The 23709-nt window shown below is 38.1% G+C and overlaps 1 protein-coding gene across 1 annotated transcript in view; it reads left to right on the top strand.

The window, feature by feature from the left end:
- Positions 1–23709, top strand: part of SPPL3 (signal peptide peptidase like 3) — a 66670-nt gene that overhangs the window by 24172 nt on the left and 18789 nt on the right. The window contains exons 2-3 of the mRNA XM_090291613.1: positions 10494–10571; positions 22310–22398. Coding sequence (XP_090147739.1) covers positions 10494–10571; positions 22310–22398 — 167 coding nt within the window. The remainder of the gene's footprint in view (positions 1–10493; positions 10572–22309; positions 22399–23709) is intronic.

Here is a 23709-nt window from a genome sequence, read left to right as displayed (position 1 = left end):
TATGGAAGGGCATTGGAAATGACTTGGGTGGGGCAGGATCTCAGAGAATCACCAGGGCAGGGCAAACAGAATTAGCCAGGTTGGTGGAGACTCAGACATGGCTCAGCAAAGGAACAGTGGCCTCTGCTAGCACTTCTGTCTTGGAGAATTGTCCTTGCTAGACAATTCAGCTCCTTCCCATATATCTCTGGCATCTTTCAAGCTGCCGCCCCAGTGCTGGAGCCCAGAGTGAGGCCAAGGTAAACCTGTGCAGGCTCTTTAAGAGAAACACCTCTGACTACAGCAGCTCTCCATCTCACACGGCCCCAGTCCGCACTGATGTCTACAGCCTGAAGTTATGGGAACCCTGGGCTGGGGGTGCCTGGTGTGGGGCTGGGACCCTTCGCTTCTCAGTTACCTGAACCTCAGTGGTTCAGATCTCTCCCAAGTTTTAGCCTCCACAGGGGGGTGTGGGACCAGCTAGTTCTGGAAGTGTGTTTGCACCTTGGTTTCTTCATCTCCTTAGCTGAGGCGTCTTCAGCTAGGTGTCAGGGGGTTCTCAGCGACTGTCCTGCAGTGTGGTCGTCATTCTGATGTGGCTGTGGGAGGGTGCGAGGGCTGCGTTTGCCTACTGCGCCGTTTTGACTGGAAGCTACAGTCAAGGAATTTAACTTAATTCACATGGATGAACAGACCGAGGCAGTTTCTCTCTTACTCTTTTAAGGAAAATATGTAACTTGGTCTTTGTTTTGCATTCTCCTGTAACATGAAGGTTTCAGGAATCTTACAATGAAAAACTGAGTTGGGGGAAGAGACAACCCCCATGTTTCGCATATAAGTAATTATTCTTTTCACTTAAAAGTGCATAGCAAAGAAAACCAATGAATAACAAAGATTTGGACAGTGCAAAATCATTTTTAAAAAGTCATAGCTTTGAGGTATAATGCACATACCATCAATTCACTCTTTCATAGCACACAGCTCTGTGGTTCTCGGTCATGCAGCCATCCTCACCGTGGGACATTCTTCCCCCAGAACCCCGGAAGTGCCAGAGGTCACTCTTCGTTCCTTTATTCCCCAGCCCTCAGCAGCTGCTGACCTTCTTTCTCTCTCCATTGATTTGCCTCTTCTGACGTGTCATATTAATGATATTTTACAATATATAGCCTTATATATCTGGCTCTTTTCACTTAGCATAATATTTTTCAGATTTATTATGCATATTGTAGCATGTACCAGTACTTCACTCCAAATAGTTCGTAATGTGGATATACCACACCTTATCTGTGCCTCAGTGGCAGACACTGGATTTTTTCCACTTTTGAATTATTATGAATAATGCTCCTATGAACATCTATGTACATGTTTTTTTTGTGTGTGTGTATGAACATGTGTTCTTAAATCTCTTGATTTGGAATAGAATTGCTCCATTTTACAGTCTATCTTAACTGTTTTTAAAAATTTATATTTACTTTTAGAGAGGGGAGGGGAGGGAGAATGAGAGGGAGAGAAGTATCAATGTGCTAGAGACATATTGATCGAATACCTCTGGCACTCCCCCAACCAGGGACCCAGCCTGCAACCCAGGCATGCACCCTGATGGGGAATTGAACCAGCAACCTTTCAGTTCACTGAGTGGCGCTCAATCCACTGAGCCACACCAGCCAGAGCCTTATTTTTTCTAAATAGTATAGTTGTTGACTAGTCCAGTGAACGGAATGTGTCAGATGTATCTATATAATGAAAAAAACTTTACCATGGTACTAGTGATATGCTATTTTCCACCTTTGGTAATTGAAAGAGAAAGACTTTTTACATTTAAGGTGAATTGAGGCAATCTCATGAGGTTTTCTGAATCTTGCCAACTTTCTTGGAATGATGGCTGTGTACTTTGGTAATGCCTTTCATTCTGATTTCGCATTTGCTCCTTGATTACTCTAAAAATTGTATTAGTTGAATGTTTGGATGCAAATAATAGAACATAAAGCCCGGTGGTTTAAGTATTAATAATAATGAGGCTTCTTTTAGTACTGGAAAGTCCAGGCAGCACTGGCTTCAGGCAAGACTTGATCCTCCACTCTGACGAAGACAGAGTTCCCTGATGGCTTAAATGGAAGTCCCAGTCAATTCTTCCTGGTCCTCAGTGATCTGCCTTGGATCATGTGCTCAGCTTTGGTAAGGGTTTGGGATAACCTTGAGCTAGGAATAGGTTCAATTTAAAAGGAAGGAAGTATGTATGCTGAAGAGCTATCCAGAAGGGGTCCACTGAGAGTCACACTCCACTTGCCATCATGCTGGAGGGGAAATAAGTGTGTGCACAGCACTGCTCTTGAGTCTGTCTGATGACCTACTGAGTTCAGAAAACCTGTTTTCCCCCCTTGTAATCCCTTGGAGATTAATTAAATGTCACACACCTTAGCAAACTGCCTAAATATTTGTCAGTTGAACCAAATTTTAGGTATCTAGTGCTTCTTTCTAAGATTGTTATACTTTGGCTTGTTTTTATGAATATTATCTTAAATACTAACTTCATATGTATAAAATGGGAATAACAATAATAAGTTTGTCATAGGGTCATTAGCCTAGGCTTTATCACCTCGTGCCTGTAAGAATACTGTTTGGTCTCTGTGAGTCCAGTCTCTTCTTCACCTTCCATCTACACTGAGTAGTTTTACGTGATTAACTTTTCAAAAATATTGTATTATTTTTAGGATTTTACTCCACTGATAAAAGTAGTGACTCTAGGTGAGATGAAAACTCCAGCAGATAGCCCTGGCTGGTGTGGCTCAGTGGATTGAGCTCCGGACTGCAAATCAAAGGGTTGCTGGTTCGATTCCCAGTCAGGACTCATGCCTGGGTTTAGATTCAGTCCCCACTCAGAGTGTGTACAAGAGCAACCAATGTATGTTGCTCTTCCTTTCTCCCTCCCTTCCCCTCTCTGAACTCAATAAGCATGTCCTCAGGTGAGGATTAAAAAAATTTTTTTACTAAAATCCTCTCTTTTCCACCTGCCCATTTGTGGAAGGTCAGTTTCCTCCCCAACCCTCTCCTGCCCCGTAGGGTTCAACCAAAACAATGTGTGGCAACAGATAGAATGCAGATGCAGGTATGAAAATCAGGCTATATTTTATTTAAGCCAGAGGTTAAAGAGGTTTACAAAAAATGTAAAGGAATGCTCCTCATCTCACTAAATTCTTTCGTATTTCGGAAAATAGCTACTTTCCTTTAAAATTGTTATGTTCACATGTAATGGTTTTATTATGTTGAAATGAATTTGTGAATAAATACTTTCATTTCTAGTAAGATAAATACCATACCTCTAACCCAAAGGAACAAAAGCTCTTAGAGGTCCTCTGTTTCAAGGGTGTAAGTGGTCTCAAGACCAAGAAGTTTACAGAGTGCCAGTCTAGGGCAGTGTCTGTGCAGGGTTGGAATAGTAGTGGCTTGGTTTGTGGGGTGGACAAGAATGCTTTCATTGTATAGCGGGAAGGCTGACACACAGAACATGCTACGGAACAGTGCTCTCTGTGTCTTGGTTTGGCATGAGTTTTAGCAGGATGTGTGTTACAAGCACTTGCTGGTAAAGCAGCTAGAAATAGATATATTTTTTAGAGCAGTTACTAAAATCCAGCATGGTTCTAAAAATCTTAGGCTGTAGAATCAATAATGTTATTATATATGTGAGAAATTTCTGGTAGCTCTTTATCTTTGTTATATTAAAGCTTGGGGGAATGTATTGGGTTGGCCAAAAAGTTCATTTTTTTTTTTTTTTCCCCATAAGATGACTAATAGTGCTTAGTTGTCTTTAACCTCATTCAGAACCATTTTGTTAGATTGTATGTTGACAGCTATCTTATTAGCATGCATTAAAAAAAATTATCAACATTGGTGAATTTTTGTGTGGCCATTTTAATATTGAAAAGGGAAGAAAAAATATGCAACATTTTCAGCATATTATGCTTTTATTATTTAAAGAAAGGTAAAAATGCAACTGAAATGCAATAAAAGATTTGTGCAGTGTACGGAGAAGGTGCTGTGACTGAATGGACGTGTCGAAATTGGTTTGTGAAGTTCAGTGCAGATTTCTGTCTGGACCGTGCTCCACGGTCGGGTAAACCAGTTGAAGTTGATAGTGATTGAATCAAGACATTAACAATCAGCATTATTATACCTTGTGGGAGACAGCTGACATACTCAGAATATACAGATCAGTGAAATTATTGGTGAAAATGAAAAATGTTTTATTTTATGGAAAAAACTAAACAGACTTTTTGGCCAACCCAGTAGTTAAAGGATTAGTGCTTTTTGTAATGACCATATAAAATATTTCAACTGAACTGGTGACCTAAGCTAATACATCACTTAGGAAAATCTTCAGCTCTGTTTAAGTACATTTGGCTAACCTGATTTTGGTGTGGTCTCAGATGCATGTATTTAGTTTCTTTTTGCGTTTTAGTAAGTATTCTTTTATTTCAGAGTGTAGTGTCGTTCTGTGTTTAATGTGCACTTAGAGTATCTGGAAACAAACACTCCAGTAGGAGAGCCTTAGAGAAGACGCGTCTCTGTTGATGCTTTTGAGTCAGGGGTGTAGGATGGAGAGAGGCTGTGAAATAAGTGAGATCTGGGCTTTAGTTTTCTAAAACTGGCCAGACTATCCACCCTTTTTTCTTGGAATACCTTTCCCTGCCTGCCTGCTTTATTCTAGTGTTAACCCAGAGCCCAGACACCAATTCTGTAGTAAAATGCTAGGATCTCTGTTTACTTCCAAAGTGGTGATGAATCTTCAGTTCTTTGTGTGGGCAAAGAGAAGAATAGAGAATAGCAGTGAAGACCTTTAGACATTTTTGAAGTAGCTGTATGCTTATTTTTATGGGCTTGTAGAGTAATTGAAACATGAGTCTACTTCAGGAGACCAAAGGGCATAAACAGATAGTGGACAAATCAGTCTATTACATTTGGCAAAAGAAGAAAAAAGAGATTTTGTGGGTTGGACCCTAGGACTGGCCAAATATTTTTAAAAGTGACCCAAGAAAAAAATTTCCCTGGGTTGATTAAACCAAGCAGAGACTGTACCCTTATAATGGCTTACCTTTATTTCTGCAGGTACAGTGTAGGTTTTACATAAATCACTTTTAAGTCTATAAATATTGGGTGATTAAAAGAAGAAAATTAATTACAGTTTTCAGTAGCCTGGAACAGTGTTGCCTTTGTCAGTGTTAATGACATGCCATTAATCAGCCAAATGAAAGACAGTTATCTGTGAAAGGATATTTCTGATAATACCTCTGTTTTTTGGAAGAAAAACACAATGTAAAAACCTAGAATCTTGAAAATAAAAGTTAGTTGGGCCTTTGTGTTCATCTAGGCCAACAGTATTTTCCAGTGACCTGAAATACGGAAAGGCTTGCCCAGGGAGAATCACCCAGCTAGTTACAGTATAATTAAAGAAAGGAACTAGAGCTTCCTGACTCCAAGTTTGTCATCCAGTTTGGAGCAGTTGATGAAGTTATTTTGGGAGACTCTGGAGTTAGGCTGCCGATGTTCAGAACTGTACCTGGCTCCTTATCTCAGAAATGGTAATAATCACACAAGCCCACAATTCTCCAAACCAACAACTCTGCGAACTCAGAGTATTTCTTCTCTTCATTTGGAAGCAAACCTGGCATAAACTGTTATGAACCTATTTTAATCTTTATCTTCACTAGTGTGAATATTTGTGTTTAACTACAAAAATATTAATATTTGATTATAAAGTACTGCTCCAGACCCAAATGGGGTGGTTTTTTTGTTGAATGCAAAAAATTTTGATTTCTGAAACATATATTTTCTCAAGATATATTTTTGGAATAGGGGTTGTGGACATGTAGGACTTAACCTCCTAGAATGGTTGTAAAAATTAAATGCTCAGTAAAATGTTAGATGTTGCTATTGCCACCAATAAAATCCCAGCACTCCACTTTTTCCCTTCATTTAGAGAGTGGGAAAGAGGGAGAAATACATCAATGCATGACAGAAACATCAGTCAGTTGCCTCTCGCCCACCCCCAACCAGGGACCTGGCCCACAACCCAGGCATGTGTGCTGACCAGAAATTGAACCAGCAACCCTTTGGTTTGTGTGATGACCTCCAACCCACTGAGCCACATCAGTCAGGGCCCAGCACTTCAGTTTTTGAAATTTAACATGGGTATCTTATTTACAGTTGACCCGTGCACTTCACAGGGCTTGGGCAGGGGGCGGTGAGCTCCCTGCTGCCCCCGCCGTGCTTGCACTGGAAAATTCATGTGTGACTGCAGTCATTTCTCAGTATGCATGCAGGATTGGTTCTAGGACCCCCACAGCTACCAAAGTGACACACGATCAAGTCCCTTATATAAAATAGTAGTAGACAGCAATGCATGCATACAGTAATACACGGTGCCTTCTCAACCATGGATTGGAAGTATGTACTCTTACTGATCCAAGGTTAGTTAATTCTACAGATTTGCAACTCATGGATACAGTAGACTGTACATTTACTGAAAAATATCTGTATAAGTGCACCCGCACAGTTCAAACGTGTGTTGTTCAAGGGCCTATTGTCTACAGGTGTGTGTCAGTGCAATCACTAGAACTTTATGCAGTGATGGAAATGTTCTTCTTCTTATCAGTACAGTAGCCACCAGCTATTGAACACTTGAAATTCAACTAGCGCAACTGAGGAACTGATTTTTTAATTTTATTTAATTTAAATAGGCAGATGGGACTGGTGGCTGCCATGTTGGACAGCATCGCTCTGTAATTCATTTGGATTCATGTTCCATTCAAATTTTACCTTTGCCCTTTTTGTAATTATCTCTTTCTATTGGTTAATGTACAGCATGACCCAACAGATTTTTTTAAAAAATAATTTATTTATTTATTTATTTTTAGAGAGGGGGAAAGGAGAAAGAGAGGGAGAGAAACATCATTGTGTGGTTGCCTCTCACTCGCGCCCCCAACTGAGGACCTGACATGCAACCTAGTTATGTGCCCTGACTGGGAATCGAACCAGCGACACTTGGTTCACAGGCCAACGCTCAATCCACTGAACCACACCAGCCAGGGTTCCCAGCAGATTATTTATAGACTAAATAACACAACTAATGTGAGAGGGAGAACTTATGTTTCTGAGTACATCCTAGGCTTAGCATCAGCTTATAATAAATAGTTCCTTTTATTTCTGGGGCTTTTTAAAGACTTAATAGCAAAGTATATGTATTTCTACTTTAACTTGACCTAGGCAACCTCTAATGAAATCAGCATAAGTGAGTCATAAAATACAATGCATCTATGCCAATAAGTCCCTAAACTTAGAGAATTTTAAGTGGCAGAAAGTTCCCCTGGTAAATTTTTCTCAAAGAAAAATTACATCATAAAGTTGTTTTAGGATAGCAAAATATTTTAACGTGATTGATGCTTGTAACAAAATGTGCTAATAAGGTTGACATTTGTTAAGCAGATGTTATTTTGCAAAATGATTATCATACACATTTAAAATGTAATATGTACAATATCAGTATTTTTATAATTTCTGTAGGCTCGAAAGGGGTTGTTAAGAGTACATCTGCCAAAGTACAAGGTGTAGTTCTTTCTATCTAATGTTACCTTCACAGAAGGTTTAAATGTTCAGTATCATAATGTGCACATTATCTTAACCTCTGGGATTCCGTGGTTTGCCTTTGATAAAAAGACAATAGAAATGTTCCTGTCTTCTCTAAATCCATTTGTTTCTACTGAAGTTATACACCAACAATCTACCCTCCTAGTTCAGATGGTTAAGTTAGATGGAAAAGTGTGAAACATTGGTAGACTGCTGTTATTAATACAGACATGAGAACTACTAGACATGTTCATGTTCAGGTTGTGTTCGTTGAACTGAGATCTCTGTATATAAAAAGAGGAGAATGCATTCTGTATTGTCAAGTCTTCCGTGTCTTAATTTTATAGCAAAAGGCCAATAAAGCAAGGCAATAAAAATAATAGCTCCTGATATAGTTAAGTTTTTAAAAAGAGGCAGTTATAGAAGAACAGGTGTGTTTTGATTTTTTATGGTATACATTCTGTACACAGTTTATATGAAAGGATGCATATACCCAATTGTAAACAGTGTCTACACCTAGCACATGGGAGCGCAGGGAGAGGAGACACTTGTGCCTTTGCTTTATATATTTACTGTTATTTGAATTTTTACAATGAACTTATTTTTGGAATTAAAAAGATGACAATTGATAGTGATTTAAAATTAAAATAGTGACTTAAAATAAATTTAAATCCATGTCCTGTATTTTCTAAGAAATTTTTTTGTTAAAAGGCTTTTTGTGAAACTTCTGTAATGGTAGTTAGAATTGAAAATATATGAAAATCCAAATAATACCGTGAAATAAGTTCTAACCTCTAATTATGTGATACTTCATACAGTTTGCATTAGGAGTCAGCTTTAACCTGATTTTCTTGTATAGCTTTATTTGAAAAATAAAACAAAAAAAACCTGTTTAGTCTAGAAGAAACCATTAAACATCAGAGTCCCCCCACCCGCCCCGAAACTCTTCATTTAGCTCTGTAGTGGGCAGCACGCTCACTGCCAGGATACAGAAGTGAGACCAGGTGGCCCTACCCAACCTCCTCATAAGGTGTCTTGCACACAGTCAAGCCCTCACCTTGAAAAACAGACTGAAGATAGCCGGTGACTACGAGATGCCCAGCCACAGAGACTGTAACATGCACAGAGGGTCTGTGAGGGAAAGGGAGCTGGTTTCACAGAAGTGCAACCCAGACTTGGAGAAGTCTTAAAGCATGAGTCTCCAGAGTCTCCATTTATCTGAGGAATAAGCACTAGTATTAACCCTTAAGACACTGAATTTGGGAAGGTAATGACACTGTACCTCAGAATACAAAGGGTACAAAAAAGCCAAGTCATTCAAGTAAAACACCAGCCAGAGTTCCTCAGGGAAACGAGCTGCTTATGTGTTTTACAGCTCTGAAGTCTGGGAAAAAAAATTTTAATTGCTTTTCAAAATGCCTACTAGCCCTTAATCATATGAAAAGCTGCTTAATCTTTAATTAATATTTCAAAATTACATCAGAAAATTAATTAATGCAAATGAAAACCATATTGAGATACTAATTCTCCTCTGTCAGGTTGGTAAAATTCAAAAGTTAGTGCTCACTGTTGCCAAGACTGGAAAACTAGCACTCTGCCCCATTGTTGGGGAGAGTGTGAAGTGATTTATGATTGAACCTTTCAGGGAGGAGGTTGGGCAGCCGCTGTCAGATTGCTAGGGCATTTCCTCTTCAGTCCAGCAATCTCCGTTTTAAGGAACTTAATTCTCCGGAGATGTGTCGTTGCCTGGGTGCCATGCAGGTAAATTTCCAAGCCTCTTTATTACAGAATTGTTTGTTACAGAATTTTTTGAAACAGCCAGTGTCCATCTAAAAGAGACTTGTTTTTTAAAGGGCCACGGTGTATCCACGCAGTGGAATATGATGCAGGTGTTTAAAGAATATTATACTTTTTCATAGTATCCTGTAGTTTTCTTTCTACCTTTTATAACATTTTTCACAATTATATTCAATTGCCTATGTTAACTTTCTGTTGTTGAATTCCTTAGAAAGGAATTTTTTTATTTGTTTAGAGAAGACATTCAGGCAGGGACCGAGATGATCTTATTTGTCATATTCCCGGTGGCTAGCAGAGTGTCTGTCTGGCATAGAGGCATCATTGAATATTTGCTGAAATGAAAAAAGGAACAGTAATTTATTTAGGAAAATCCCTAACAATAATGGATAGTGATTTCCGCTAGTCAAGCCATGGAGGAATTGGCAGCAGGATTGAGAAGTAGGGGCGCTGGGGGCGTGGAAGTTGCAGGCCTCGTTGTCATTAAACGTGGGAAGTCAGAGAAGTGATGTCGAGAGTGCAACAGATTTCGAGCTCTGACAGCTGAGGGGGTCGTGTACCATTCCTTGAGAAGACAGGGATGAAAGGAAGAACAATGACTTCAGTTTTGGACCTGTTGACTTTGAAGAACTTCCTGTGGGACCCGCAGAGGGGAGAGAACCAGCAGGCAGTTACAGTTGTAACAGTGGAAATGGAATTCAGGAGAGAGGGAGGCTTTACCTCACCACTGAGTAAAACCAGTAAAATACTATTGGTAATGCAAGTGTAAACTGATAAAAGTTTGATCATTCAGACTTTTTATCATTGGTACAGAACTGGTAGATATTGGGTATGGATGTTGTGAGCATATATTATTGTATGTCATACAGAGATGGGATTTTCACATTAGTATCACTTAACATCCTGTGGATGTTAACTAATAATAGCTGTGAAAACCAGCATATCTCATTTTAATTGTTACTTTGTTAATGCTAATTTATATCTTTTTTCATATTAAAGATGCAATAAAAACCTAGTAGGGTTTGTGGATCTACGTTAGACTGTAAATTCCATGAGGACTTGCTGCCATGTGATTTAATTTTTTTCTTTTATTTTTCTAGGGCCTATTCCCTGGTGGATTCCAGTCAAGTGTCTACATTTCTGATTTCCATTCTACTGATAGTCTATGGTAGTTTCAGGTAAGATGCTCTCAAAATGGAACTAATTTCATTTGGAGGTGTTAGCACCAAAACATACTGATCTGTGGAGAGAAACATGAGTTTGACAGGAATTGAGTTAGAATGGGATAATTCTGATATTTATTCTTTAATTCAGCTGCTGTTAAAATACTTCTTAGTTTTGGTTATATGACTTTGCCATTTTAATGCAAACACGAATTGTTTAAATTCTGGTTCTGGAAAGAATGGTTCGCATAAGCACACTCATTGGGAAGGTTAAGGAAAGAATCCTTGACAGTGACTCTGCAGGCTCAAAGGGAACAAAACGTTTTTCCTAACCCAGAGGCAGTGACATAGGGTAAGCTATGTGAAATTGCTTATTGTCAGTTTTTTTTACATACAGAAATGATTTATGGTTCATTTTACTGTTATTAGAATTATGGTCATTAACATTTACCAAGCATTTTGTCTGCTGACCTTGGGAACATTGAGGCTGGGTCTTCTTGAAATCCTTGTCCTCAAAGATAGCCACAGTAATAGGGAACTAGATGCTTACTCCCTTTTTTCACTATCCTTTCTTGAAAGGAACTGTAGTGGTGTATAACTCAAATAGTTTCGTGGCTGATACACTTAAAAATGAAGGCCGCATGAAAAATTTTAAATTGAGAACTTAAAAGCAAGTGATGGTGATAAATGAAATAGGCATAGGATTTTGAACTACAGTATTCCCTCACTTATCGCGGGTATTATGTTCTAGACCCCCCCACGAAGTAGGAACCTTACATTTATTTTAGTATTTATACATATTTTGAAGCTTTATAAACTCTTCCCACACACTTATAAACCGTTCCCAGTCCCTTATTAACCTTTCCCACTCCTTATTAACCTTTTCCACACTTTTATAAACACTACTTATGTTCTTAAACATATTCTACACTCTTAAACCTACGTAACTTTAACAACATATATATACAGTACCGCAAAATCCCGCAATATAGTGAAAAATCCGCGATAAATAATTTAATATTTTAAAAAATCCTGTGATACAGTGAGGCCGTGATAAGTGAACCACAATATAGAGAGGGGCTACTGTACTTATATGCTGTGTCGTTTTCACAATTTAAATCATATTCTAATTATTTTCACCTAACAATTTTCCACAATCATCCTTATATTAATTTTTAGTAATTTGGTATTTCTTTGTGTTACTATCTTATTCCACTCTTGTTGGACATGTGGGTTGTTAAGGTGACCATCTCTTTATGTGTTCTTTTGCTTTTGGTTGAATTATGTAAGTTAAACATCCAAAACTTCAGAGAATATAAACTGGCTCTCACTAAATGTTGCCTATTTTTTACAGGTATGTTATACCAATTTAGGATCAATCATACAGGTTTTAAACAAAATTTTATGCTATAAATGCACCACAGAATTATATCAATGGAAAAGATTTCTCTGGTGAACTTCCTTATTTTACAAACGAGGAAACTGAAGTTCAACAAGATGTGGTAACTGGATAAAGATCACACAACTCGTTGGTAACAAGAGTCTGGATCGGAACCCAGTTAGTTGTTAGGATCTCAGTCTAGTACCTTATGTCTTTTATAATTCAGTAATATATTTTCTGCAAAAAAGTAAATTATGATGCCTTTAATTACACATGTAAATTGCCCTCATTGAATAAGTTTGTGTTTCCTCCTCTTCTGTTTTCTGAAAAAGATTATATGATATAAAGTGTGGTATTTGTTCTTTAAATAAACATATGAAAGAACTCACCAATGAAGCCATCTAAAGTCTGGCTTTTCTTTGTGGGAAGATATTTTGTTACTGTTGTTTTCCTGCTTTGTTTACTACTTTTTTTAAGTACTGGTAAGAATGTTTTTTGTGGTCAAATACACATAACATGAAATTTACCATTTTAATCATTTTTAAGTATATAGTTCAGTAGCAGGTAGGAGCTTTTTTAAACACATTATTTTCTGTCTTTTTATTATAGCCATTCTAGTACTAGGATGTGAAATGATATCTTGTGGCTTTGATTGCATTTCCCTAATAACTGGAATTAGAATGTTAAAACGATATTCAGCATCTTTTCACATGCTTATTAGCCATGTGATTTTTCTTCTTCAGTGAAATACCTATTCACATTTTTGCCCATTTTAAAATTGGGTTATTTGTCTTATACAGAATTGTAAAAATTCTTTAAATATTCTAGATACAGGTTCTCTCAGTTAGCACATACTCAGTTTGGTTTGGTTTCTTTACTGCTTCACCGTTTTTAGCCCCTTTCCTTAAAGTACTGATAGGGTTTTTTTAAAAAAACAGGTTTATGGAGATAGAACATACATACCATCAAATTCTTCCATATAGAGTGTACAATTCAGTGGTTTTAGTATACTTACTAAGTTGTGTAACTATCGCCATAATCCAATTTTAGAACATTTTCATCATCCCAAAAGAAACCTTGTACCCATAAGCAGGCGATCCCCTTCTCTGTCTCCCCTGCCCTATATATAACCACTAATCTTTCAATTTCTGGGATGATGCCCAACTGAGCCACACTGGTCATGGTCAGGTGACAGTATCTCAAGCCCATCTCTCAGATTGTAACTGCTAATCTTGAACTTTTCTGTCTATAGATTTGCCTATTCTGGAGATTTCATATAAGTGGAATCATACAACATGTGGTCGTTTGTGACTGTCTTCTTTCACTTAGCATAAGTTTTTACAAGTTCATCTATGTTGAAATATGTATCAGTATTTCATTCCTTTTTATTGGCAGATACTACTCTCGTTTATCCATGCATCAGCTGATAGACATTTAGGTTGTTGCCATATTTTGGCTGCTGTGAGCGTTCATGTACAAGGTTTTGTGTGGATATGTTTTCCTACCCCTTGGATAGATAACCCTAGGAATGGAATTGCTGGCTTATATTGTAACTTTAACATTTTGAAAAACAACCTCTGTTTTTCAAAGCAGCTGTACTATTTTATATTCCTACCAGCAATGTATGTGGTGTCTAATTTCTCTTGTTGTTATCTCTGTTTTTGATTATAGCTATTCTATTCTGATGATTTCTCATTGTGGTTTTGATTTGCATTTTCTTAATGATGTTGAGCATCATTTCATGTGTTTGTTTACCATTTTGGTGTCTTCTTTGGTGAAGTGTTCAGATCTTTTGCCCATTTTAAAATTAGGTTTTTTTATTGTTCAGTTTTGAGAGTTCTTTATATATTGTGGATACAAGTCCTTTGTTAGATAAATGTCTTGGAAAGAGTTTCTCCCAGCCCTTGGGTTTGTCTTTTCTCTTTCTGTGTGTTTATAACTTATATCTTCCTCATGGATTGACTGGCATACAATTTCCCTCTTTATCTTTAGTAGTAATTTTTGTCTTAAAAGTCTTACTTTAGCAATTCCATCTTTCTTATGGTTGCATGAGGGACTATTTTAAATTACTAATTCAGTTTCTTTACTTCTTATAAGTCTACTTGGAATTCTGTTTCTTCTTGAGTCAGTTTTAGTAATTTGTGTCTTTCTAGGGTTTGTATATTTCTTCTAAATTATCTCATGTGTTGGCATCAGTTTGCTCATACTTTTAAAATCCAGTTAATTTCTGTTGGTCAGCAGTGGTGGGCCTTTCATTTTTTATTTTAGTCGTTTGTGTCTTCTGATTCTTTTTTCTTGGTCAGTTTAGCCACAAAAGTTTTATCAATTTTGTCGATCTTTTCAAAGAACCAGCTTCTGGTTTTGTTGATTTTTTTTTTTTTCCTTTATTCTGTTTTCTGTTTTTTTTATTTGCATTCTAGTCTTTATTATTTCCTTTGTTCTACCTGCTTTGGGTTTCGTTTTTGCCTTTTTCTAGTTCCTTAAGGTGAAAGCTCAGGTTAATTGATTTTCTTTTTAAATAATTTATTTGTTCATTTATTTTTAGAGGGGAAAGGAGAAAAAGAGGGAGAGAAATATCACTGTGTGGTTGCCTCTTACTTGTACCCCCAACTGGGGACCTGACGTGCAACCTAGTAATGTGCCCTGACTGGGAATCGAACTAGCAGAACTTAGTTCGCAGGCTCAGGTTAATTGATTTTTAACATATGTATTTAAAGCAGCAAATTTTCCTTTAAGCACTGCTTTGTTTGCATTCCACAAATTTTATATTTTAATTTCATTCAACTCAAGATATTTTCTGACTTAACTAGTGATTTTTTTCTTTTGACACATGGGTTCTTTATAAGTGTGTTGCTTACTTCCCTAATATTTGAAGATATTTCACAGTTCTCTCTGTTGTTGAAAGGAATTTCAACAACCTAACTCAATTTCATTGTGGTCAGATACATACCTTTTATGATTTCAGTCCCTTTATATTTGTTGAGATGTGTTTTTTGGCATAGCATACAATCCATCCTGGAGAATGTTCATATGCAGTTGGATAAATCAACCTTCAACAGAGAGTTGAGAGCAGGAGATGACGAGCTGGTTTGTGTTTTAGAAAGAGTGTTCTGTGTGGGAAATAGATTGTTGGGTCCAAGGGAAAGGCGGAATAGGGAAACGTAGGAGAATGTATTGCCCTGGTGCAGGCAAGAGATGATGATGGCTTTAACTAGGCTAATAGTGGTGGAATGAGATATCAACAGACTTAAGACGAGATTGCTGATGGGATGGATATAGTATGTATGAGAGAAAAGAGTCAGGATGACTCCCAAGGTTTGTGGCCTAAACAACGATCCAAAGATGGTACCATTTTTGAGCTAGACAGCTTCGTAAGAGAAGGAAATCATAAAAGATCGATAAAAGATTTGTGAAGTGGACTGCTTATTTTCCATCAGGCCTTCATATTTCAAGTACAGAGGGAAAAACTACATCAAGTAAAACTAGGTTCTAAAAGCCAAAAAATTTCTTGATTTAGGAGCCCTTCCGTTTGTCGTCCCTTTGCTGAGCTTTCCTAGACTTCCTGTATTACTTAAAGCTGAAACCTGTCTCCCCTTGATCTTCCCAGCTGCTCAGAGAGAAAAATCATAATTACTCATCTTAGCAATAAGTCCCCAAAGAGTTTGACAGACCTACAGGAGAGCATTGAAAGAGGGAGAGAACAGTAACTGGAGGGAAAAATGAAAGCCCCTTTTTATAAAGGGGCTATTCTGATGAGCATATAGACCCAGGAATTATAATGTGAGGCTGGTTTAGAATATTAGGCAACTTACTATTGACAAGACACTTGTTCAGGAGGGAGGGAAGGGAAGATGGAATAACAGAAACTGGATTTGCCTCCACACCTGAAAGAATGATTTTCAAGATACTATTCATCAGACACCAAAGGACAGTGAGCCTGAGAAATGATAAAACAATTTTTCAAGCTATCTTAAGATGGTCCCCACCCCCTGCTTCCCAAACCCGCTTTATTTATTTATTTATTTTCCTTGCCTGAGAACATTTTTTAATTGATTTTGAGAAAGAGAGAGGGAGAGAGACAAACACACACTGATGCGAGAGAGAAGCGTCAGTTGATTGCCTTCTGTGCCTGGACCAGGGATCAGACTGGCCATGTAGGTTTGTGCCCTGACTAGAAATCAAACCTGCAGCCTTTCCATTACAGGGTTAGGCGCCAGCCAGCTGAGCCACACAGGCCAGGGCTCCAAGTCTGTCCACATTATAGAAATAGAAAACAGAGTAGTGGTTAGCAAAGGCTGGAGAGCAGGAGTAAAGCGGAGAGATTGATCAAAGGATACAAACGTTGAGCTATAAGATGAATAAGTTCTGGAGATCTAAGGTACAGCATGGTGACTAGAGTTAATAATAATGTATACTTGAAATTTGCTAAGGCAACTACGGGAGGTAAAGGATATGTAAATTAGTTTGTAGTAATCATTTCACAGTGTATGCATGTATTATAAACATCATGTTGTATACCTTAAATATACAGATGTTTCCTGACTTATGATGAGATTATGTCTTGATAAATCCATAGTAAGGTGAAAATACTGTAAGTTACAAATGAATTTAATACACCTAACTACTGAACATCATAGCTTACCTAGCCTACCTTAAATGTGCTCAGAACACTTACATTAGTCTACAGTTAGGCAAAATTACATAACACAGAGCCTATTTTATAATGAAACCAGCCCTGGCTGGTTTGGCTCAGTGGATTGAGCGTCGGCCTGCGAGCTAAGTGTCGCTGGTTCGATCTTCCAATCAGGGCACATCAGAGAAGGAAAACTCTGACTCCAAAAAACCTCCGCTGCCTTGCGGCATACCTCTTCAGGGGAAAGGCTAAGGGAGTAAACCCCGACAGAAAATCCGGAGCCGGAGTCCCTAAGGCGGTGTGACGTTGTAGTCAACACCGGCAACTCCTGCGGCACACCTGAAGCCAAGCTGTATTGACTCCGTCTTTCCCTTGGACCCTTCAGCTGCGAAGAGAGGGGGGGTCTGCTGCATGGGCAACAGCAGACCCTCCATATCACCCCGCCCAGGCTCTGTAGCTTCAGCTTCACTGGAGAGGACACTCCAGCGTCATCACAAGATGTCGATTCAACACGGGAGGAGACAGATACCGTGTCACTCCCGAGTTGGACTGCACAGCCATTCTCGGCGGTGCAGATAGACTCTTAAGAAGCTACACCATCGTCTCTCGAGACGAACGGCTGCCGAGATTTTATAATGAAGCATTGAACATCTCGTGTAACTTATTGAATACTGTGCTGAAAGTGAAAACAATGTTTCTATGGGTGTTCGCCATTACACAGTTAAAATAAATACACTGGGCTTGAAGAATGGTTGAGGCATTGAACTAAAATTAATTGCTGGATGATGGGGATGTGATAGCAACAGGCTCTTCAATATCTGTCTCCTGATGAGGACGGAAAACAGCTGGTTTTTACTGACTGTGCACCGTTGTAAAGCTGAAAAATTGTAAGTTGAACCACCGTAAAGTCAGAAACCATCGTATACAATTATTTTTTGTCAAAAATAAACTTAAAACAAATATTAAAGATTGTTTTGGGGTGGTGGTACAGGGAGAAAGATTGCCTAGGTCATGGAGACAGAGCTGAGGGTCCAGAGAGACTGAGGCAGCTAGAATTAAATAGAATATGAAAGAGATCTGCATGTGGATCAGGGCATGCATGTGAGGAAATGATCTAAGACTCAGCAAAGAATAAGGTAAGTATTAAAGGGAAAAGTACCAGTTCTCATCAACCAGATTGGAAAAGATTTATAATTCATGTGGCATTGGGTAAGGTTTTCAGAAAGATCCTGCTTCAGTGGTAGAGAGTGATTACCATAGACTGAACTCTGCTTCAGACCTGCCTAATAAATCGTAAAAGCAAGACCTGAGCTACTTAAACTATTTCCAAATAGCTTAGAGCACCCTGGAACAAAGCTCAAGAAGATTTGTAGTATTATAAAAATATCAAGCAGCCAATGCCAGCATAAAAATATTTTTTAAACTTATTTTTGATCGATTTTAGAGAGAGAAATGGGGGATGTGGAGAGGAGTGGGGAGAAAAAGAGACATTGTTTAGTTGTTGCACTAGTTATGCACTCATTGATTGGCTCTCGCATGTGCCCTGACTGGGCATCAAGTCCACAGCCTTAGCATGTTGGGATGACACTCTTACCCAACTGAACTACCCAGCCAGGGGGAATAAAAATATTGTGACAAAGTAAAGCTCACGAAGTCTAGTAAGCAAAGATTACCAGGTAACAAAGAGAAGGAAAACATAACCAAAGATGAGAACAGTAAGTCAAAACCAACCCGGAGCTGACACAGTTGTTAGAATTAGCAGAGAAAAACATAGTATAATTGTATTGCATATGACAAAGAGGTATACCGGTAGATATTTTAAACTACCCAAATCAAACTTCTGGAGATGAAAATAATACCCGAGATAAAAAATACACTGGATGGGATTACTAACAATTAGACATTGCAGAAGAGATGCATGAAGCTGAAGGCATAACACTAGAAAGTATACAAAATGAAATAGAGAAAAGAGGGAAAAAATTGTTAATGAAAAGAGGATCCTTGAGCTGTTGTTGTACATTGAATAGCAACCTCCAGTGGCCTAATGTATGAGTAACTGGAGTTGCTGAAAAAGGAGAAGAAAGGAAGGGACAGAAAAATACTTGAATGACAAAATTTTTTCATGCTTGAAAAAAGCTATAACCCACAGATCTAAGAAGTTCTAGAACATCCAGGCACAAGAACCATGAAGAAAACTGCACCAAGGTATATCATAGCCAAATTGCTCAAAACCAATGATAAAACTGAAAATCAAAAAAACAGCTAGGGAAAGGGGGGGGAGGGGCCAGATGTGTTCCATATACAGAATAAAGATAAGGATGGACATCTGATTTCTTATCGAAAACAGTACAAGTGAGAAGACAATGGACCAACAGCTTTAAAGCACAAAAAGAAAAACTGTCAACACAGAATTCCTTAGCAAAAACATCTTCTAGAAATGAAGACAAGGTAAAGATGTTTTCAGACACACAAAACCTGGTAGAATTCATCACCAACTGACTTGTACAACCAGAAATGTTAAAGGATGTACTTCAAGATTAAAAATTGTATCAGTTGGAAGTCTGGAGCTACACAAGGGAATGAAGATCGAGAAATGGTTAATTACATTGATGAATATAAAAGGTTTTTTCTTATTAAAGTTGTTTAAAGGGTAATTTACTTTATAAACAAAAATAAAATTATGGCATTTATAGCATAACATGTAAAATGCATGGCAGTAGGAACTTATAGCATGACCCATGGACATGAACTAAGTGGGGTGGGATTGCTGGGGGACGGGGGTGACTGGGCAGAGGGGAGCAAAGGGGGAAATATTGGAACTATTGTAACAACATAATCAATAAAATACACTTAAAAAATAAATAAAATGCATGGCAATAGTATGAAGGTTGAGAGGAGAAAAATAAATGTAACTACTATGAAGTTTATAAACTACACATGAAGTAGTATACTATAACTTGAAGATAAGACTATGGGTTAAAAATGTATACTATAAACTTTATAGCAACCACTGAAATTAAAAAGTTATAGCTAACGAGACAACAAAGAAGATAAAACAGAATCATAAAAAATACTGTATCAATACAAAAAAAGGCAGATAAAGAGGAACCCCCAAAAAAGGACAAATAGAAAACACATAGCAACACTGATAGTATCAAACCTAATCATAGCAGCAATCACATTAAATGAAATTGGCTGAAACACCACCCCAATTAAAAGGTAGCAAATGTCAGATTGAATTGAAAGTGATATTTAGCCCTGATCGGGTGTCAGTCCCATACACCAAAAAGTTGTAGGTTCAGTCCCCAGTCAGAGCACGTACAAGAGGCATCTGATCAATGTTTTTCTCTCTGTGTATCCCCTCTTCCCCCTTCTAAAATCAATAAACATATATTCAGGTGAGGATTATTAATAAAAAAAAAATCCATTACATGCTGTAGATACAAAGTCAGAAAAAAGGAAAGACTTAAAGTGAAAGATTGGGAAAAGAACCTTATACTCTTCAAAAGAAAGCTGGAGTGGCTTTGTTAGTATCAGATAGAGCAACTTTCAGAGAAAGGAATATTACTGTAAAGAAGGTTTCATAATAAAGGGATCAGTTAAGTGGCAAGATATAATCCCAAATGTTTATGCATCTATTAAAAGATCTTCAAAATGCATGAAGCAAAAGCTGATAGAATTTCAAAGAGAAATAAATCTACAAATGTAGCTGAATATTTTAGTAACCCTCTCACAATAATTAATAAAATGGTCAGAAACTCAGCAATGATAAAATGGCTTGAACAAATCCAAGGTCATAAAGATTTACCCCTATGTTTTCATGTAAGAGTTTTATAGTTTTAGCTCTCAAATTAAATTTAAATTAGTTAAAATAAAATAATATGTAGAATTCAGTACCTCAGTTGTATTCCCACATTTTTTAAGTGTTCATGTGGCTAATGCCTACCACATTGGTTACTGTAGATATAGAACATTTCCATCATCGCAGAAAATTCTTTTGGACACATAGACACCCACAATTCTCTCCTTTAAAGGAACATAGGAAATGAGCTAAGGACTTGAACAGTAGTTCACAAATAAATAAATAAATGGGCTCTTTCCTATCTTGCAAGATGGCGTGTGAAAAAACTGAGAAGCCAGATACTAAAGAGAAAAATCCTGAAGCCAAGAAGGCTGATGCTGGTAGCAAGACTAAGAAGGGTAATCTCAAGGCCAAGACGCCTAAGAAGGGGAAGCCCCTCTGCAACTAAAGCCCTGTCCTAGTCAGCGTAATTGGCGGATATTCCCGAAAGACCATGTACAAGAGGAAGTATTTCAGCAGCTAAGTCCAGGATTGAAAAGAAAAAGGAGGGGGGGTTCTTCCTGCTATCACATAACCAACTGGTGGCAACAAGTACGGTGGTACCCGAGTGGTTAAACTCTGCAAAATGCCCAGATGCCGTCTATCCTACCGAAGATGCGCCTCGAGAGCTGCGGAGCCTCAGCAAGAAACCATTCAGTGGGCACGTGGAAAACTGCGGGCCAGCATCGCTCCCAGGACCGGTCTCATCCTCACTGGGCGCCACAGGCGCAAGAGGGTGGCTTTCCTGAAGGAGCCGAGCGGTGGCTTACTACTTGTGACTGGACCTCTATCCCTTAATCGAGTTCCTCTGTGTAGAATACACCAGAAATTTGTCATCGCAGCCTCCACCAAAATTGATATCAGTGGTGTGAAGATCCCCAAACATCTCACTGAGACTTAAGAAGAGGCAGCTGCGCAAGCCCAGACAGCAGGAGAGTGGGGTTCTCAACACCGAGAAAGAGAAATACGAGATTACAGAGCAGCACAAAGCTGATCAGAAGGCCGTGGACTCTCAGATTGTACAAAATTCAAAGCTGTTTCTCAGCTCCAGGGCGACCTCCACTCAGTTTGCTCTCACAGATGGGCTTTATCTTCACAAATTGGTGCTCTAAATTTCTTACAAAGACCCTAATTAAATAACTGATCTGTTAGTAAGTAAATAGGCAAGCTCAGTTAAAGAATTCTGAATTGAAACAAATAGCCTTTTTAGTCCCCCAGATTGACAATAACTACTTCCTTCCGGTCTTAACTCAGAAGTCACACCAGTGAGGCCTTCCCTGCCCACCCTATTTAAAATTTCAAACCTAACCTCTTTGTTTCCTGCCCTTTTCCCTTAGCTCTTACTATTAATAGACCATATATTTAACTTACTTTTCTTGTTTATTATCAGTCTCTCCCCTCTTCCAGTGTAAAGCCCGTTTTACTCACTGTTGTCCCCCCGGTACCGGAACAGTCTAGATATAGCAGAAATGCAGGTGTTTGTTGTTGAACGAAAGCTGACAAGGTGCAGATAAACAGGTGCTTTCATTCACTGCCATCAGAGTAAAGCGGTCCAGCCATTCTGGAAGCAGTTGTGTAGTATGTAAAAACCTTAAAATTGTGCTTGCCCTCTGACCCAGCATTTCTCCTTCTAGGTGTTTATAACAGAAGGAAGTAATTAAGGGTGTGCTGGAAGATCCAGCCACAGCGGAATGCTTTTAAAACCCTTGAACTCTTGACAGATTGGAAGGAATGTAGGTTGTTTTTGAAATGTGGCAAGAACTATTTTTGCAAAGTTGTTCAAAAAAGGCCTTCCTTTCTCTCCTGATACCTTAGTGTTTTAAAATAGTTTTGTTGCAGACTTTTCTAACTTCCTTCTTAAGCAGAACTAAAACTTACCTATACAATTTTTTCCACAGGTCCCTTAATATGGACTTTGAAAATCAAGATAAAGAGAAAGACAATAGCAGTTCCTCTGGGTCCTTCAATGGCAACAGCAGCAATAATAGTAAGGCACTTCACGTCACTTAACTTTCATGCATTTGTTTTAATTTTATTCTTTCTAGAACCCCATTATTTTCTTCTAAAACCCCATTTAATTCACTGGGTGTAAAATTTATGTTTGGTATAACAACATCTCATCTGGTATAATGTGTTAAATTCTTAGGTTTTCAGCCTGCACTACTGATGTCTCGTGTACTGCTTTTAACTCAGGCCCAAAAGCTTGCTACTGAACTGCTTTATCTTAATGATAAGCAAGAAAGATTAGTAGCTGCCTGTTTATGACTTTATTTAAATACTTTGTTGAGGCTGATCATTTTGTAGGTGTTGATCATAAATTCATTTAGTGACTCTTAAAGGTAACTACTGGGCATACTTATAAAACTAAGCACTACAAGTATCTCTTCTTATATTTAAGATTTTATAAGAACACTTATTTTTAAAAAAACAGAAGTGTGCTGCATGGCAAATGTTCAGCAGCATTATTCATAATACCCAAAAAGCAGAAACAACTCAAAGATCCATAAGCTCGTGAATGGATAAACAAAATAGCTGCCTATATATGGAATGCTCTTTGGCATTAAAAAGAATGAAGTACCTGCTACAACATGGATGAACCTTAAAACATTGTGTTAATTAAAAGAAGCCAGACAGGAAAGAATACATATTGTATGAATCCATGTATATAAAATTTCCAAAAATGCAAATACTTAGAGACAGAAAGATTAGTGTTGCCTGGGCCTAGAGATGGGAGAAGAATTAACTGTAAACTGGCATGAGGGAATCTTTGAGGTGATGGTTGTGGTGATGGTTTCACACTTAGTAAACCTGCCACACACACACACACACACACACACACACACAAAATTACTGAATTACACACTTAAAATGGGTGAATTTTATAAATTGTACCTCAGTATAGTTTTAGAAAATTGGTATTGGTAATGTTTATTATAAAAATAATTGAATTAGAAATAAGGAGAATTGCTTTGAATTAAGAGGTTAATATTGGATACTTACCATGCACTTGGCAATTTATTAGGTATATTGAAAGGTGCAAAAGTACAAGAGCTGGTTCCTAAGCTGTCGCTTGGGCAGTGTGGCCAAAGTACTTCCCAAGGTGTCAATTAAGTGCTAAGACAGATATAGAAAATACCACTTCCCATCCTATACCTGCAGGAGATACTGTTGGCCCTTAACGTGGCCTCAGAATCCTTCTGAACAGCGTCTCCTATCAGTAGGTCAGAGTCAGCACTAGAGACGAAGTCATTCCGACACCCGTGTGCGAAGAGTAAAGAGAAAGGCAAGTCAGGGTGAG

This window comes from Furipterus horrens, unplaced genomic scaffold (assembly GCF_987537825.1).
Source record: "Furipterus horrens unplaced genomic scaffold, mFurHor1.1.pri manual_scaffold_11, whole genome shotgun sequence".
Taxonomy (NCBI): Eukaryota; Metazoa; Chordata; class Mammalia; order Chiroptera; family Furipteridae; genus Furipterus; species Furipterus horrens.
This window is presented reverse-complemented; position numbering and strand designations above follow the sequence as displayed.